The sequence below is a fragment of the Delphinus delphis genome, chromosome 12, assembly GCF_949987515.2.
Source record: "Delphinus delphis chromosome 12, mDelDel1.2, whole genome shotgun sequence".
Taxonomy (NCBI): Eukaryota; Metazoa; Chordata; class Mammalia; order Artiodactyla; family Delphinidae; genus Delphinus; species Delphinus delphis.
In genome coordinates this window covers 5,740,651-5,760,419 of record NC_082694.2, presented here as the reverse complement: position 1 = coordinate 5,760,419, position 19,769 = coordinate 5,740,651, and the positions used below count along the sequence as shown (strand labels likewise).

The 19,769-nt window shown below is 45.1% G+C and overlaps 1 protein-coding gene across 1 annotated transcript in view; it reads left to right on the top strand.

The window, feature by feature from the left end:
• The window catches only part of SLC9A2 (solute carrier family 9 member A2), an 85,616-nt gene that overhangs the window by 29,932 nt on the left and 35,915 nt on the right, over positions 1-19,769 (top strand). Inside the window, exons 2-3 of the mRNA XM_060027226.1 lie at positions 3,778-4,241; positions 11,444-11,694. Coding sequence (XP_059883209.1) covers positions 3,778-4,241; positions 11,444-11,694 — 715 coding nt within the window. The remainder of the gene's footprint in view (positions 1-3,777; positions 4,242-11,443; positions 11,695-19,769) is intronic.

Genomic DNA, 19,769 nt, shown 5'->3' with positions numbered 1-19,769 from the left:
ATAGTGAATTAATTGCATTGCACTCAGTTATACCTAGATCTTTAGTTTTTAAGTTCAGTTCATTCTAACACTTATATGCAAAGAGAAATGAAGATAGAGCCACTCGACTATGTATTTGGTATGAGATCCTAATTCTGTTCCCTTTCCCACAAAGTGAATTTCTGTTGCAATTAAAATAAAATAAATTTTAAAGCATCCATCCTCACAGACCTTTATGTTCCAGAAATAAAAAGTGAATGACACAAGTACAATGCCCCAGACAGTCTAAATAGAAGTTAGCAGGAAATACAAGGTACAAACTGAACCAGGGTAAGTAAACCACAGCCCAGGGGCCAGAGAGGGCCCCCAGCAGGGTTCTATATGGTCTGTGGGTCAAGAATGGCTTTGACATTTTTAAATGGTTAAACAAAATCAAAACAAGAATGATATTTGGTGACATATAAAATCGTACTCTAGTTTCAATGCCCATAAATAAACTTTGATCGGAATACACCCACACCGTTGCATTTAGATATTAACTCTGGCTACTTTTGTACTATAATAGCAAAGTATGGCCTGCAAGCTGAAAGCATTTACTATCAGGCCCTTTACAGAAAAGAAGTTAACTGACCCCTGGACTAAATAGTAGATAATCATCAAAAAGTTTTCTCCCGATAACTGATGTATTTGTCAATACTATTAGGTAGGATAATGACCCTGGTCTATTCAAGTTCGTTTTCTCTTCAAGAAATACTTGGTTGTGGCCAGGGGAGCCATAAATATATGCACATGTGTAAATGCTGATTTATTTGTTTTATTCTGTGAACAGTGAAATTTAAGAAGCCTTTATTTTGTTTGGTTTTGCCTAACTGCTTTGCTAGGAGGTTTGACTCCTGTGGTTGGTGCAAGAATAGACACTTCCGCATGGAACCGTTTTTGCCAGGAGGGAGGGTTATAAAATTCAGCGTCTCTGATTATGTTCCCCAAAAAGCACTGGACTCAGATCTCTTGTGACTAGGCTTCATCTCATCACTTCTTGCCTGTGCAACAACTGGGCAGATTCAGTAACTGCTGTCCTATTTCAAGCAAGGGTCACACAGAGCGGTGCTGAATGGCCTAAGCATTCGGAAAAGAAAGGCGAACAGCCTTTTCTAAATATAAACACCTGTTTTCTTAAACAAGTGCGCTTGGCCTGTTGCCGCTCTCCTCTGATTTTGGCGACCACGGGATTTTCCCCTGCTCCCTCCCCTTCCTCCAGGCCTCCGTTAGCCCTCCATCCTGGTGGCCCTTCTGCCTGACTGCATCCTGGTTTCCCGCTCACCTGGGATCCTGGTCAGGATCAGTCACGTGGCAAGCACGGCAGCCGTTGGTCCCTCCCCGCGATGCATTTAAGCAGGCAGGGTTTCTTCCTTTCTCCCACCTACCTGGTCTCCCATGCTCCGTTCTTAGGAGTAAGGATCTCCTTTCAACACAGTGAAGGACGGCACCCCCGTGTGAGAGCACAGGGTACCAAGGCTGGGTGGCAGAACAGGGAAGAAAAAGGCAGAAGAGGAAGCAGGAGCCCGCCACAGCAGGCTTTGTCCAGTTTCCAGTTGGTCTGCAGAGATCCTGTTCCTTGCTTCTGGGCATTTCTTGAGAACCGTTTTCTCTTGCTTTTTCAAGTAGAAGAGAGACAGAAAACAAAATGTCCGGGCATACGTGACATTGCAGGCCAGTGGTTAGTTACTGTTACCACTCTTTATGGGAAAGGTGTGTGTGTCCCCATTTCACAGCTGAGCACACCTGGCCTGGGCCTGGTGGGAACGCCTCCGAGGCCACACGCAGGGAGGCGGGGAGCTGGATTCCAAGCCAGGGGGCAGCTGTTATGGCCCAGGGCACACAGGGCGCCCTCAGATTGGCCCTTTGTGCTCTGCATTCCACCAAGGAACAGATTGCACTGGACCCCAGGGGGCCGGGGAGGCTGTACCAGGACATCCTTATCTTACAGGGTAAGTTGGTATAGAAGCAGGAGTCAGCGTGCGGAGGGGTTGCAAAGATGTGGTTTTCAGTGGACATATTTTTTTTTTGCGGTACGCGGGCCTCTCACTGTTGTGGCCTCTCTCGTTGTGAAGCACAGGCTCCGGACGCGCAGGCTCAGCGGCCATGGCTCACGGGCCCAGCCGCTCCGCGGCATGTGGGATCTTCCCGGACCGGGGCACGAACCCGCGTCCCCTGCATTGGCAGGCGGACTCTCAACCACTGCGCCACCAGGGAAGCCCTGTGGGCATATTTTTTTAACTTCTTTGTTTAACACAGAGAGGTCAACAGGCCAGAGGGTCAGGGGTCTGGCGTGGCTGCATCAGCTGAATGCGTTTATTCCCCAATGATGATTGGAGTCTGCTGTAACATGAGTAAGAAAATAATCCAAGCTGGAGGGATGAGTTGAATACCCAATATAAAGAGGTTCGCCTTATTACTTAGAAATTAATTCTTAAAGAAATTTAAAATTTCTTCAAATTATGGTTACATTTTGGGCCCCATATTTCATGCTATGACTTCAGTATGGTTTGTAGGCTTCTAAGGGTTTACTTGTTAAACCTGCGGTGATTGTAAGTTTCTGAGGACTTACTCTGTCATTTTAATACCGTCTTCCTATAATTCAGATAATTTCCATTTGCTGCTTTAATTCTAAAAGGTATGAAATGCCTTCAGGATGGCCCGCTGTTGCCTTGCCGATAAGGGCTGGCCTCACGTAAGCCCTGCCAAGTGACCTCCGTGTGTGAAGTTGCTTCCTGTGTTGCCCACATGCTGGTACCACCCGCATTTCCCTCCCGTTCCCCTGCTACGGGCCGTCCCCTAACATGGTGTCTGCATTAAAGCCACACTGGGCTCCACCATGAATTAGGAAAAGGTGTTTCCTTCCATTCCTTCACTTCTTAGGAGACTCTTCCTGCCTTCTCTATGTGATTAATGCAAGATGCTGCCTCATGCATGCCATTCTCAGCGGATTTCCTCTTCTCTGTTCCCTTAGTGATTGACTGGGGCTTTACCATATGATGCCTTGTACTAGAGTAAGTCGTAAACACCTCTGTTCCTGCCTTGATTAGAAACTCTGTGACATTGGAGATCATGGCGTGTTTATATGCTTCACTTTTCGGTAGTTATCTGATGGACCTTTGATGTTGATTTGGTTGTCTCCGAAGGAGCAGACATCTGAAAATTAAACATATTCAGCGTTCCAAATGAAGGGAATCTGAAATTAGAAATATTGATATTCAGCAAGTTACACACTCTTCTCAATACCAGAGGAGACAGCGGTGATCCAACACCTGGCCTGTGATGTGGCCACGTTGGCACGACCCCGTATCTTTTTGAGCCTCAGTTTAAATAAAAAATAAATAAATAAAGGGGTGAAAATGCCTCCTTGCCTTACTCCTTAGGGTTTTTATGAGGATGAAATGGTTTGGGACATCTGAAAATGTGTTGGGAATCACAAGGTTGCTTCAAATGTAAAATTGCGTTGTCTTCTTTAAGAAAACAGGCATTTAGATGAAAGCTGTGCTGTTTAGGTATCGTGTTCCTATAGTATTCCACTTCTGATTTAAATTGGAATGTGTACCTGAATGTGCTTTGTGAATAGTTTTAAGGGGATCATCTGACTTTTGCATCGTAATATCTATAGCCCGTGTATAGCCAATTACGTTGACCTTGGGAGATTTTGAAACAGGACCTATTGGTTCTGTCAGAGAGAACCAGTTTGCCTTTTCCATAATTCTCACGTAACCCAAATTTCATCTTTATTTATTTTTTCTTTCATAGGCTTCCATCTGTATCACAAATTACCCACCATAGTGCCTGAGAGCTGCCTTCTCATCATGGTTGGACTTCTGCTGGGTGGGATTATTTTCGGAGTGGATGAGAAATCCCCCCCGGCCATGAAGACGGATGTGTTTTTCCTGTACCTCCTCCCCCCCATCGTGCTGGACGCGGGCTATTTCATGCCCACCCGCCCGTTCTTTGAGAACATCGGCACCATCTTCTGGTACGCCGTGGTCGGGACGCTTTGGAATTCCATTGGCATCGGGGTGTCTCTGTTTGGGATCTGCCAGATCGAAGCCTTCGGCCTGAGTGACATCACTTTGCTCCAGAATCTGCTCTTCGGCAGCCTAATCTCGGCTGTGGACCCCGTGGCCGTGCTCGCTGTCTTCGAGAATATCCACGTCAACGAGCAGCTCTACATCCTGGTCTTTGGGGAGTCCCTGCTGAACGACGCCGTGACAGTGGTGAGTGACGGTTCACACGACATCGCTCTGCCGGGCCGGGGCCACCACCCACCGGCCACCGAGGGGAGACCCTGTCTGCAGATGAGGCAGCTGAGCGGTCCCCGGCCCTGTGCTGGGAAGGGCCCCTCACTTGGTTCAAGGCTCTGTTCTCGCTGTCTTAAAGTTCTCAGTCAATTTATTATTTGTTATTTATCTGTGATTCTGCAAAGGGCCCCTCACTTCATTTTGCCTGGATCCTGCCAGCTACGTGGCTGGTCCCTGCTTGTACAGCTTTGCTGCTGCCAGAGAAGCATCACAGTGACTGTGACCTGTGTACCCCTGGGGGTTTCTCACTGTGACGGCTTCAACAGTGATGGTTTTTGATCCGAATTCAAAGGACTCAAGGTCCCAGCGTTCTTTGTGGGAAGTGCTGCCCTCAGGATGTGGCGTGTATAGTACGGGTGAAAGGATCACGCCCACTGAGTGCTGTTCTCCCTCTGGGAGGGTGTATTTTTTATTTCCAGATAGGAGGCAGATTTTTCGTCACACAACTCACTTCCTCTTCTTGCTCAGCCAGCAGACTCTGGGTCCTCACCATTTCCCCATAAATGGGTATTTATTCAGAAAATGCAAATTATTTTTAATTCTCACTAATTGCCGCATAATTAGAGTCAGAGGCTGTCATGAGCTTAACATTAGGAGGATTGAACTGCTTCCTGAGCTCAGGGGAGAAGCCTCTCCCCGCACCCACATGGCTGTCCAGACCTTCTCCACCAGCCAAGGACACTCAGGTGACCTTGGGCTGGTTAACCAGTCGGCGGGCACTGGTGTTGCTGTTTTTAGGTTAGCCGGGATTCTGTAGTAGTGATGGTGATAGGAATGGTAGCGAACGCATACCTTGTGCTCGGAGTTTCATAACAGCCTATGAAATAGGTATTCTTCCCATTTTGCAAATAAGAAAATAGAAGGAAATGTGAAGTAAAGTGTATTTAAGTAACTTAAGTAATTTATATTATCCCCTCTGTTAGTTAGTTCCTATTATTAAAATGGTATTCCTGATTCATTTAAAAGTTAACATAGATTTCAAGAAAAAAAAGAGTCAATTCGCTTCAGTTTTAGTGTGTATGTGTTACTTAAAGAATGCCTGATGAGGGTCCTTCCTTCGAAGTTGGAGAGAGGATTCTTTTTGTAATTTGTCACTTTTTTTAATTTTCATTTTTGAAAAATTTAGTTATTTGGCTGTGCCGTGTCTTAGTTGCGGCACGCAGGATCTTCGTTGCAGCCTGCGGGCTTCTCTCTGTTGTGGCTCGCAGGCTTCAGAGCGTGCGGGCTCAGTAGTTGTGGCCCGCGGGCTTAGTTGCCCCACAGCATGTGGGATCTTAATTCCCCCACCAGGGATCGAACGTACGTCCCCTGCACTGGAAGGTGGATTCTTAACCACTGGACCACCAGGGCAAGTCCCCGAGAAGGTTCTTTGAATGATGTCTTTTCCAGTATGTGTAATGTCCTGTGTGTAGGTCATGGGGCATCTCATCCTCATCCAAAGATAGATTACTGTGATCAGCTTCAGAAACAAGCTTAGAATATCCTTTTAATAATTCAGTTAAACGTTACAATAATGTGACACACAAAAAACGAGTTAACGTAGAAACCAACATTATTCTCTGTTAGCCTGTATTCAGACCCCTGACCTGAATAAAATATCACCTTTAAGGATGTTCGTTAACTCCATGTGGATATTATTACACAAAAATAATTTACTGATAAGGAAATGCCATTTTTTAGTATAGCTAAGAGCTATTTTGAGACAGTGCAGTTACTTCACTCAAGTAACAAAATCCACTTCATTTATTCCATTATTCATTAACGGTACTTAGTCATTAACTCACCAGTATTAAATTTTAACTGGGAAACTGCCATAACAATGAAGATGTTTTATAAACTCATTCTCTTTTCCGGAGGCATGAAGTTTTCCATTGTGACTAATGTTTGATATGTACATTTTTACCTTGGTTCTAGGGAGACTGTGGGAATTTCAATGTGGGAATCTTGGGTCTATTTAGGGTATAGGAAACATTACAAAGAAATAATAGCACCCTGCTGCATTCCTCCTAGGGCAAGGTAGCAACATCAGGTCAGTTTCAGAAGGACCTGCTGTGTCTTTGCACTGCTTTCCCTTCTCTTCTGAGATTTCTCATTCAGTCGCCTCGGTGGTCCATTCTTTGAGCGTGTCAAGAATCAGATCTCAGCAAACGATCTGGCTAAACTACCCTTTAAAGCGTGCCTTCCAGAGGCACATCCTGTGCTTCCTGTCCAGAGGCTCGAAGCCATCAGATGTGGTTTTACGGTCGAGATGGAGGGCTGACCCAGAGAGGGCAGTGAGCCAGGTTGAGGGCCAGCCATTCCACGGCAGGAAATGGGCCAAGGACGGAGAAAGGGCATGGCTGCTCTTCAGATGTGGAGCCCTTGTTTCCAGGCCAAAGCCTGTGAGTCAGAAGGACTCTAGTGGTTTCAAATGAAAGAGGCTTCGTTGGTAGGTTCTTTACCCTGGGCCAAAAGCCATGTGGACCCTTAAAGCCACCTCCCACAGATACCAGGGCATGCTTGGGGGCTTTGCCCACCTAACACTGAAGAATAACCCACCAGGTATTTCCTTCACCAGACTGGCTGAATAGTGGGCTGAATTGCCCAGGTGTTAGGAACAATTAGAATATGGTATAAAAAATTATAATTTTTGTCTCCTAGTCAGGTGTTCTCAAAGAATAGAGGTAGAGATGTTTTACAGAAGATTCTTTGATTCATTCATCTAGTCTTATCTCTAGGAGGGCTTAAGGAACTCATGGGTTAGGGAAAGGTATGAAAAACATAGACCCTGCTGCATACATGGAGAAGGCTGAGTTACTAAATGCTGCAACTAGAAGGGTAGAGATTAAACAGAGAGAAGTCAGGTTAAAAACATAGGCTGGGGCTTCCCTGGTGGCACAGTGGTTGGGAGTCCGCCTGCCGATGCAGGGGACACGGGTTCGTGCCCCGGTCTGGGAAGATCCCACATGCCGCGGAGCGGCTGGGCCCGTGAGCCATGGCCGCTGAGCCTGTGCGTCTGGAGCCTGTGCTCCGCAACGGGAGAGGCCACAACAGTTAGAGGCCCGCGTACCGCAAACAAACAAACAAACAAACAAAAAACGTAGGCTGGAGGATGAGCAGAATTGTAGGTCAGGCAATTAACTGGGAAGTTCAATAGTGAGCTTAGAAGATTTGAAAGGGAGAAAATCTGCCATAAAAATGTCTCAAAGCAAAGGGAAATTGATAATATATAATATAAATTGAAGTCAAACTCTTTGTTCTGTGGTCTGGGGCTAGATTGGAATTAACTGGAGAAATGACAGTCAAAAAAGAAAAAGCTAAGATTTTTAAATGGGATTTTTGTGCTTTCCCTTATAGGAAATATTTTAAGAAAACCTTTCAAACTTTCCCCTGTTGGGTAAAGATTGTTCAGGTTCTCAGCTATCTGAGAAGTACTGCTGTTTCCATTGTGGTCCATGATCGAATGAGTTAGGCTTACATGGTAATTTCTAGAAGGTGTGAAGGCAACCACTGAATATTCTGACACATTTTCCAAGAACACTTAAAGAGTTTCCTCAGTCTACCCTAACTAGAGTTGGTTAAGGAGAGCTGGCTCTTAAGTCAGAAGCTAGGGATACACACTAATGGCCCAGACATTATGTGCCGTGCAGTGGAATTTAACTCAGGAAGCTGGAGGGTAAAGAGGGACCACTTGGTACTTAATTTGGCTTTTGCAAATAGCAGAACAAATTTAAAATTACTTATGCAGAAATGCTTATCCTTTGTGTTTCATATCAGGAAAAGTGACCTGAAAACTTTTTCTGGAACAGAGCTATGCTGAACAAAAACCCTGTATTGTTTGCTTCCTTGCAGTACATGATTTCACTGCACTGTTGCACATTTTAAATCAAAGTTCAAAACAGATCCTATCTAATTTTAATATACACAAGTATTTTTTAAAAAAATAATAATGAATAGAAACACTTGAAAGTACTCAGCTGTCACATTAGCCTGTTATGTAGATGGAATCCAGCAAACAGTCACCCCTGGCTTTTCGGTTTGCTAAAGATACAGTTGTCACGTTGAGGTCAACTTTGCACAGACCAACTAGAGACATAATTGTAGCCACATACATAATACATATACATATACTACATATAAATTATAACTTCAAAAGCACCTTTCTATATAGATTCCCTTGTGGTAAAATTAAAGGATGTAACTGGCATGAACTAACTGTGGGGTTATGGCTGGTTGTAACTAAAAGAATTTTATCTTGTGCCCATCCCTAGGTATCAGGTTCAGTGTACAACGGGTGGGAGGTTATGGAAAGCTTTCTGGTTGTCAAGGTAACGTCTCTACCTAAGCTAGTTTCTCGTAAGGTGGCCCCAGCATCCGAGGAAGTGGAATGATGAAACTGGAGCTTCTGACAATGCACTGAAACTGAAAAGCCAGTGACTCAGCTTTACTCTTTGCAAAGCCTAAAGGGATATTAAACACAGAATGTACGTTGGAGAGACGCCATGGCTGGGGCTGCCTGGAAAGCAGCTTGGGAAAGATGACGGTGTATTCCCGTTGTTCCTTTGGAATGAGTGCCTGCGCCTCCTTTGGAGGCCTTATCAGTGTCTAGATGGGGTAGGGAGGGGAGCTGAAACAGAAAGAGGAGAAGACGTGGGTTCTGTGCACAGGGAATTTCTAATTCCTCGGAGGAAATGAGGTTGGCATTCAAGAGGCGACACCAGCGACACAGGATGGCGCGTCCCCAAATGCCGGCTGGTTTGGGGCATCATCTGTGTTGCAGGAGGGGCAGAGGGAAGGACAGCTCGCAGGCGCCGTAGGGATCCAGGAAGGCCGGAGAGGAACAGCGACTTGAGCGGCGCCATGGAAGACAGATAGAGTTTCCCTCGGTTTAGGGGCTGGGTTTCTATCAAGAGAAGCCGGGGACAGGGCTGAATACATACGGTGTGCTTTGTAGAGCCGTGGTGAGACCCTGTCCTAGACCGCAGGGTGTCACAAAGCATTAAAAAAATGCATCAGGTGTACTGAGCCTTCTTCCCTAAGTCAGGCAGCCAACGATTTTCAACTTGGGAGTGAGGAATGGAATAAAGGAAAGTGAGTCTTGTAGTAGCTGCAGGGGGCACTCAACTGGTGCGGGCGGGAGGCAGGCAAGTGGAAACCGGGGGTCGGAACCCAGAGCCCGAGTGGCCCGGGGAGGCTATCTGTGCAGGGCAGGAGGCTGGAAAATCTGTCCCTATCCCTGGGCAGCAGGTGATGGGTGACCGTCACCTTTTGGCCTGGGCTCTTTAGAGGCAAGGGGTAAATATAGAACATGTCCGATCCGCTCTCAGGAAGTGATCATGGCGTGTTGATGTGGATGAAACCTGACATGTGCAGCAGTCTCTGGATGCGAGGAAGCAGCACGACCTGAAGCCAGTTCTTTTCTGGCAAATGATGACCCTTCAGGATATTTAAGTCCTCAGGCTTGTGAGTTGCTTTTTTTCTTCTCTTAAGCTCAAGTCATTTCTTGGAGGTCCAATACCAAATGCTCTCAACTGTTACACCAACAATCAAGAGAAGGGAAAAGCCCACTGCTTTCTAAGTAATAATCCACTGGTTTTTTTTGTTTTGTTTTTTGTCAAAACCAACAGACATTTATTGTCATCTACTAGGCAACATGGAAGAAGTAAATCATAGTAAGGCGAAATCCTTAATTACAGGGAGTTTATGATCCAGTAGAAAAGAGGAAAAAGTTCCCCGAAACCTGTAATGTGTAGGCTATAAAGGACTGTTAGTGAAGTAGAAAAGGGTGAAATGGCTTTTGCCAGGACACACTCTGGTTAGCAGAGTGTCTGATTCATTCTCATGGTTAAAATTGAAGAACTGACCCAGAGCTAGGAGACCTGGATCCTGGTATCGCCTCTGACGTTTTCTGTGCCCGTGGACGGATGGGTTTAATTTTGAGTTTCTCAGAATCCCAAGGAGGGTGTAGCACGGCCTGTACTCCCAAGGTGTTCATCCCAGTGTCCCATTAGCCGGCTTCCCTGGAGATTCCCTCTGCAAATATCACAAGAAGCAGGGCATGTGCCTGACTGTATTTCACTTGCTGGCTTCGTGAAAAAATTACTCCAGAGGAAGGCATCACTTCCCATGCCATTTGCTCAGTGGTCCTTGGAAACATGTTTGAAAGCATCCTGCCCGGCAGGCGTGAATGCCTGACATTTTTGAAGACTTAATTAAACTATGTAAAAGACTGTGTAAATTTTTCAGAAACCAAGCAACAGTGTAGTCTCGTCATTTTAGAAGGACACATGTGCATGAAGTTATAGTAGACACACACACACACACACACACACACTGGTTGCTGTCTCTTGGCTTGAAGAAAACCCCATCAGGTCTTGTGTTTCACCAGAGGTGCATGTGTGGGCAGGGCAAGGACCTCAGTGATCTGGGAGGAGGATGTCTTCAGGGAGGGGACCTGTATGGATGGGTGGGTCCCTTCCATGGTGCAACCCCACAACAGGGGCCTTGAAGTGTCCCTAAATTCACAGCCAGCACTGACAAGCTTTCTCTGTGACATACTCCTTCCCAAGCATCGGCAACGCAAGCAGGGTATGTTGAAGGGCAACCAAGCCGTTTAAAATAATCCTTTAGGATCCGAAAAGTGATGTTTTAGCAGTAGGTCACGTAAATAACTTTGAAGTTTCCTCTCTCTCACGTCTAGAAATAGTTTTCTTGATGACACACTTTCATCAGTGCTTTTTGTTTGCAGCTATTAAATGCACTGTTAAAATGTGAGATAAAGAGGGGCTTCCCTGGTGGCACAGTGGTTGAGTCCGCCTGCCGATGCAGGGGACACGGGTTCATGCCCCAGTCCGGGAAGATCCCACATGCCGCGGAGCGGCTGGGCCCGTGAGCCATGGCCGCTGAGCCTGCGCATCCGGAGCCTGTGCTCCGCAACGGGAGAGGCCACAGCAGTGAGAGGCCCGCGTACCGCAAAAAAAAAAAAAAAAAAAAAAAAAAGAGATGCCCAGTCACTTCCACTGATCGTCCACTTTGGGGCACAGAAGACACGCCCTTGTTAGGAGGCAGGAAGATTTCTGGGGCCGTGAGGATGTCGGGGAAGTTGGGGGGTCCTGACGTGCCCTCTGCCTCTCCCACAGGTCTTGTACAACCTGTTCAAGTCCTTCTGTCAGATGAAGACCATCGAGACCATCGACGTGTTTGCCGGAATCGCCAACTTCTTCGTCGTGGGGATCGGCGGCGTGCTGATCGGCGTCTTCCTGGGCTTCATCGCGGCGTTTACCACTCGCTTCACACACAACATCCGCGTGATCGAACCGCTCTTCGTCTTCCTGTACAGCTACTTGTCCTACATCACAGCCGAGATGTTCCACCTGTCGGGCATCATGGCGTAAGTATCGAACTCCTGGTTAAAAGCACTTGGTGGCATTTCGTGGAATTCATGTATCCTAAGCTGCGATGTGAAAGTTGAATACGTTATGTAAAAGAGGAGATGTTCTTGAATTCTTTTAAGAAAAATTAAAAGTAGATTTTCGTTACTCTTTGTTTCAAAAAAATGAAAGTATGGATCAGCTAGATGTATCCTAAAGCGGAACTTCCCTGGCGGTCCAGTGGTTGAGACTCCGCGCTTCCACTGCAGGGGGCCCGGGTTCGATGCCTGGTCCGGGAACTAAGATCCCGCATGCGGCCAAAAAAAAAAAAAAAAGTGTAGGCAAGTGATCTGGTGCTAAAATGGAAGCCTTAAAAGTGACCTCTTGGATCTCATGAAATAAGACAATAAAGTGCTGGGGTGGATGGCCAGGCACCAAGAATTCTCTGAGTCTGATGCCCATTCAGTGTTGCTCAGGTCCACTAACTCCACCCAGGCTGTATCCCCCAAACTTCGTCTGGAATTCTGGAATTGCTTATGTTAGTTCCTTTGAACAATGTTAGTAGTAGAGAACCTTTGCTCTGTATGATAGATTTGATGTGAGATCATAGCTTTACATCATTCAAAGCAAAATTCAGTGAATAAGGCATGCCGTCGTGTACTTTGAGTTCAGCTTCTTAAAGAAAGAGGTATGGTTATAAAGCAAGAAGTAGATAAAGCAAGAAATTATTTATTAACGACACAGTTGTGTATCGTTCACTAACTGATTTGGAAGGATGTTCTCAAAATGTTCTACAAGTGGCCGGTAGCGTTTGGATCCAGTTTTAGCCGTTGGAGGGTCACTTTGAAGGAGGGTACTTGTTGGGTGTGGATGTTTCTACAGCTTCCAAGAATAAGCCTGTCATATTATGGTCACACCTTGTATAGGGCCAGTGAGAAATGCTTACTAATGGAATGCCTTTCAAAGTTTTAATTTGGGGGAATTCCCTGGCAGTCCGGTGGCGAGGACTCCACACTTCCACTGTTGGGGGCCTGGGTTCGATCCCTGGTCAGGGAGCTAAGATCCCTCAAGCCTTGTGGCCAAAAAAAAAAAAAAAGTTTTAATTTTGACAAATATTTATTTACAGCTTAATACATGTTAAGCTCTCCTGCTGGGGCCTGCTACGCTATTTAGAGTTTTGTGTTGTAAATGTAGGTCTAGTTCTTTCTGAAGATTTCTCTTGCGCCCTGATTTAGGTGACGCTTTGATTAAGGATTGCTTTGCTTTTGCCCCGCACCACCACTTTCATAGCAGAAGCAGATGAGGTTTGTCTCCCTCCACGAGGAGAGTGGAACCCACTGTAGTGAAAGCCATGTGTTAGAAGGTTGTGTGGTTTTCTGTATCCCAGGGAACCTAAATAAAGCACTGTATTAATCCAGTCTGACCCAGTAATGAAATGTGCAGTGCCTTCCTGGTGGCTATTCATATCATTTTTGTATGACCTCCAGTTTCCTCACTGTTCTTTGACTGGTGTCATTGAAAGTGTCCGATCAGCTGGTGACAAGGTCTCTGCAAAGATTACAGGGCAGGGACTTTGTGTCTAGTTTCCCAGCAGTATTGTAGCAATGGTTGGTGTAAGAACCTTGAATATATTTCAACCGAGTGCATATGTAAAAGTTCTAGAACCCTCACAGAGTTATCTAAATATGCTTGTCCAGAGTGTGGGGAGGACAGGTGAAGTGTTGGATGGGGTTGGCGTGCTGGGGTGTCTCTGCTTAGAAATGTCTGGGGGGGCCCAGAGTCCACAGAGCTCGTGATGCCTCACGTCCCCGACCTCCTGCAAAGACGGGATCAGGGCTTTCCTTGCTCTGGGAATTAGGATGTCAGGGAAAAATGGGGCCACGTATTCCTGGGAAACTGCACGGCTAGTTCTCTACTGTGGTTTGTTGGCAGATGAAAAACCTCACTTTTGTCCACAACTTCAAAGTAAACATTTACCGTACAGCTTAGTGCACAGAAAAGTCCCTTATTGTATTGACACGAATACTGCCATAGCACACAGTGAGTGCACTAAAATTATGTTAACAATTACATGAAATATTCCAGGAGATTTAAACACTTTTGCATTTTACCATGTACCCCTGTTAATGCTGTGAGAGCGAACGAAGGGACAGATTTCCGTCGAAGTGTGTTTGTTCTCAGAAGTCACACCCTTGTTTCCTAGGGTGGGGTGATTAGCGTGGTCTTCAAAACCTGACCGTGTGTGTTGTCTCTGTGTGGGGTACATCACAGATGTGCATGTCCGCCCTTTGGAAAGTGCACTGTGTGCGCTTCCACGCTGTATTCACTGTCCTTGCTGGAGGATGTCGGTCCCGGGCATCGGTGTCCTGATGTAATTAACATTGCACATCCACGGACACCTCTTTTATAGAACTCGTCATTCTTCCGCATTTAACTTGTACCGAGTGTAGAAATTCCTATCGTACTTCACGCTGATGGCATCTTCTTTTACCGTTTAAAAGCAGGTGTTAAGGTTAATGGGAGTGAAGGCACCTGACTTCTGAGCATGCTCAGAAGAGTCTCTTTTTGTTTGTTTGTTTGTTTTTGCGGTACGCGGGCCTCTCCCTGCTGTGGCCTCTCCCATTGCGGAGCACAGGCTCCGGACGCGCAGGCTCAGCGGCCATGGCTCACGGGCCCAGCCGCTCCGCGGCATGTGGGATCTTCCCGAACCGGGGCACGAACCCACGTCCCCTGCATCGGCAGGCGAACGGAAGAGCCCCTTTTTGTTTAAGAGAAATGGGGGCCACAGGGAAAGGGAAGTCGGCAGAGGGGTCAGACAGCTGGGGAGCTGAGAGAAGGGTTGCAGCACGTCTCTCTGAATTTGTAAGAGTGTGGAGCGTGAAACCTGGTCCTCCCAGGGTTTGTCCTCCCCTCTCTCCCACTTCTCCATCCCTCTCGCCTTCTTCCTTCCTCTTCTTAATGCCTTTCCGATGCCCCTGTGCTTCAACTTTGTCCTGGGTGGACTCTTGGGCAGCCTGTCTTAGAATGAGATCATGTAATGAGCAGGTAGTTGATACAAAAGTCTGATGTAAAAGAAACATCTTTCTGTAGAGCAGAAGATGGGTCTGGGTTCAAAATGCAGTGTCTTGTTTTTGTGTGTGTGTGTGAAAGTTTACAGCAGCTTTATTCATAATCACCGAAACCTAGAAACAACTCAGATGTCTTTCATCTGGTGAATGAATAAATTAATTATGGTACATGTGTACAATGGAATTCCACTCAGCAATAAAAAGTAATGAACTATTAACATATGCAACAACATGGATAAATCTCAGATATATATTGCTCAGTGAGAGAACTCAGATTCCGAAGGATAAATTCAGTGTGATTCCAGTTATAAGATATTTTGAGAATGGCGGAACTATAGAGACAAAACAGATAAGTGATTTCCAGAGGATGGACATGAAGAGAAGGGTTGACTAGGAGGGGGCAGAATGAGAGAATTTGTGGGAGTGATAAAACTGTTCTATATCTTGATTGTAGTGAAGGTTCTACAACTGTATGCATTTATCTCACTTCACAGAACTCTATACCAAAGAAAAGTGAATTTTACTCTATGTAAATTAAAAAAAATTTATTGGAGTATAGTTGCTTTACAGTGTTGTGTTAGTTGTAGGTAGGAAAGCACTGGGCAGGATTCCAGCATTTTGATTTCTTTGGAAAGATGTTGGAAGCAGTGTATCCTGGCATCCACAAAGCCTGCTGTCACTGCTGTTGGTTTTTTGTCATGAACTTGTGATCTGATATGATCTTCACTGACAACAAGTAAATTAATAGGAGGTGGAGTTCCACCTGTCTTCTCGTTCTTTGTCTTAGAAGCTGTTTGGAGAGCTGGCTTCTGGACAGTCTTAGGTTTTCTTTCCCCTTTGTGGCCTCTCCTAATAGTTCAACTCTTAATTTAACGTTAAGGAATTATTTGTGTCCACGTGTTCCTGTGTGTTCAGGAGAGTTTTAGCTTCAAACACTAGGGGGTAGATGAAAGTTCCTGTTTTCTAATTTTCTAATATCTTTCTGCTCATTTCTATACTGGGATAAGTTGTTGTAGTAGGGAAAGTGTGTACGTGTGCATGTGTGTGTGTGCGTGTGCGTGCGTCAGAGTGCGTTTCCACAGCTCTAGAGCTAAAGTTAAGGGAAAGTCTCTAGTCTCTCAAACAAGACCCCTCACGCCTCAATAGCATTGGACCCTTCGAGTATCACAGCTCTATAGTTGGGGTTGGAGAGGGGACTCATAGCACTAATTTTAGAAATTTGTGTCTTGGCTCACGTGTTTTGAACTTTATGTTCAGAAAACTGCGCAGGGATAAAACAAAAATGATTCCCACCATCCCCCTTACCCAAGGACACTAACAGACGCCTAAGGGATTCCTAAGTTCAGATCCACACCGACATGAACTGAGCTGGGACTCTGTTCCCTCTTGTGGGCGTCAGGCACCTTTCTGGTCCTCACCTTGTTCATTGCCCTGGGATCCAGGCATGGGATGCTGAAAACCCACCGTCCTGAAGAGGGAGATGCTTGGTCCCCACAGCAGCCGGCAGCCTGCCGGGAAATACTGATTTCTCTTTGCTGTGCTCTACGAATTAAAAAAAAATGGCCACGTCCTCCTGATAGGGCAGCAGGCACCCAATATTCTTTAGTTTTGTTTTCATGGGTTGATAATTCCTTAGTCTTTCGTCTCTAGAGGGCACTTAAAATATTTTCGATTTGCTGTTTCAATTATTCTAGCAGCATTATTGCAAAGAAAGTAGGAAATGGTAATTACCAGTTCCATCTTATGAATGAGCAAAGTGACGCCCTGGTGGGCAAAAACCATGGCTGTAGGGTGAGGCCTGGGCCCTGGGTCTCCAGTTAACAGGCCCGTCCAGGATATGTCCCAGTATCCACTCTAACAATAAAAACAAACACCGGGCTATTGTAAATAGAACTGCAATGAACATTTTGGTACATGACTCTTTTTGAATTATGGTTTTCTCAGGGTATATGCCCAGTAGTGGGATTGCTGGGTCATATGGTAGTTCTATTTGTAGTTTTTTAAGGAACCTCCATACTGTTCCCATAGTGGCTGTACCAATTCACATTCCCACCAGCAGTGCAAGAGGGTTCCCTTTTCTCCACACCTTCTCCAGCATTTATTGTTTCTAGATTTTTTGATGATGGCCATTCTGACTGGTGTGAGATGATATCTCATTGTACTTTTGATTTGCATTTCTCTAATGATTAATGATGTTGAGCATCCTTTCATGTGTTTGTTGGCAGTCTGTATATCTTCTTCGGAAAAATGTCTATAATGGAATATTACTCAGCCATAAAAAGAAACGAAATTGAGCTATTTGTAATGAGGTGGATAGACCTAGAGTCTGCCATACAGAGTGAAGTAAGTCAGAAAGAGAAAAACAAATACTGTATGCTAACACATATATATGGAATCTAAAAAACAAAAAGGTTCTGATGAGCCTAGGGGCAGGATAGGAATAAAGACACAGACGTAGAGAATGGACTTGAGGACATGGGAAGGGGGAGGGTAAGCTGTGACAAAGTGATAGAGTGGCATGGACATATATACACTACCAAACGTAAAATAGATAGCTAGTGGGAAGCAGCCGCATAGCACAGGGAGATCAGCTAGGTGGTTTGTGACCACCTAGAGGGGTGGGATAGGGAGGGTGGGAGGGAGGGAGATGCAAGAGGGAAGAGATGTGGGAACATATATATATGTATAACTGATTCACTTTGTTATAAAGCAGAAACTGGCACACCATTGTAAAGCAATTATACTCCAATAAAGATGTAAAAAAAATAAAAAAAATAAAGACAAGCACCTTTCAATGACATTTTAAAAATGAGACTTTCACAGGAATTTCCAGAATGCCGGGCTCAGGGATAAAGGAGCAGGGCTGCGCTCTCTGTTCGGAAGCGGTCACTGCTGAGGCTGTGAAGATCATGTCCCCTTTCTTTCCTGTCTTCCTGTGTAGGAATTGGTGATTGTCATCTGTTGAAAACTTTGAGAACAATAAGAAAGCATGCTTTTGCTGGCCATCTTGTAGCTTCTTCTTCTGGTTGCTCCTGGTTTGCCCACCAGGTGTAGCAGTTAGAAGACCATCTCTTCAAGATACAGTCGTACAAAACCAGAGCCCTACAGGCCACGATGACTAGTTCACGTTTACCGGTCTTCTCAAAATATGGGGGGAAAGAAAAGAGCACGTGACATTTCAAGACATTCATAAAACATGATCCAAAGCATGTTTGATCATTTGTTTATTTTGAGCGTAAGACAGGTGTCTTTTATTAATTTTCCCTAGGCTTTTCTCATGTTTACTGGGTGTTTTGCTCCATGTGAGAAGGTGACCTGGAACTTTAACAAAGCAATCTGGATAACACAACCTGGATAAATGCTAGTCTGCACACAAGTCATCAGTCATCACCTAGTCTCTGGCCTGGCCTCCATGTAAATCGAATTAGTCTTAAAGCCTGAAAAAAACAGAGAGAGAGCAGGCCACATCATCTTATTTCTAGTTGGAGCTTTAAACTTCAAATTCACCCCTAACCTAACATCCACATCTTCCCCTGAAACAAAAAAAAATTTTCTTTTAGAAGAAATGGCTATTAAAGACTGAGTCAGTTGCATAAGAGTTGGCTTAATCCTGCAACCTGCGTGCAGAGTAGCTGTTGGCTTCACTGCAGGCCAGCTGGGGCTCTTGGAGCAGGACAGGTAGAGACGATGCTTTAGACCAGGGCTAAGTCCAGGTGCTGGGGGGTGGCTGTGTATGCCTGCACATCACGTAGAACAGCAGGGAGGTAGAGTTTGGAGGGAAAGGAGAGAGGGGACCATAACGCAGGCTTCCATCTATGGCTCTGGGTCTCGTGCTCTGTTCACCGTCTCTTTGTACCTTATATTGTCTTGACAAATAAAAGCTTTGTTTTTGATGATGCTGTATGCCTTCCCCGATGGCTCTCACTGGTCAGAACTGACCTCTTTAAAATCTTATATGGGGACGTCCCTGGTGATCCGGTGGTTAAGACTCTGTGCTTACACTGCAGGGGGCCCAGGTTTGATCCCTGGTCGGGGAACTAAGATCCTGCACCCCGCATGCTGTGTGGTGCAGCAAAACAACAAAAAAAAACACAAAAGAATGAGTTTTTACAGTGACCAATTCAGTTCTATTTAAGTTAAATCAAATTGTAAAATAACAAACCTATAAAAGTGGAAGAACAGTATGTATTTCAAAACTGCCAAAATAAAATATTTAAAAAAACCCTTATATGACCACCTCAAACACTAAATGGCACGGGGGCAGTGGGTAAGGGAGGAAGATAGTAAACTGAGGCAGGAAATTAGTTAAACAATAGAAAAAAGACAAATCGTATCTCCCTTAATTTTCCGGACACATTCAGGAAAAACGTGAAAAAGAAACAAACAAAACTGTATTATATTTTTAATGGTGACTCACCTATCTTTTGTTTTCTTTTGTATAATTTTGCCTCACCTGCAGGGCAAAACTAGAAAAGTCAGGAAGGAATTTGAAATTATAACCCTTTTTTTTCCCCTAGCTTTATTGAGATGTGATTGACACACCTCATTGTGCAAGTTTAAGGTGTAAAAACGTGATGATTAGATAATATATGTATATTGCAAAAGGATCACCGCCATAAAGTTAGCTGACACGTTCATCACCTCACGTAGCTACCCTTCTTTGTGTGTGTGTGGTGAGAACTTTCAAGTACACAATACAGTATTGTTAACTGCCTGTACTATCGAATGTACCATCACATCCAGGATTTTCCAGTCACCGTGCTGCCCCTTAGATCCCAGAACCTATTCATCTTATAATTGGAAGTTTGTAGCCTGTGACCACTGTTACCTGTTTCCCGTACAACCCCTGCAAGCCCCTGGCAACCACCAGTTGACTCTCTGTTTCTGTGACTTTGCTTTTTTTAGATACCAGATACGTGAGATCACACAGTATTTAACCAGATTAGTGTAAATGATTCGGGAACTTATTTTCATTTATTTTGATGGTTTAAACTTTTAATGAAATAGATTCAGCTGGTAAACTCCAG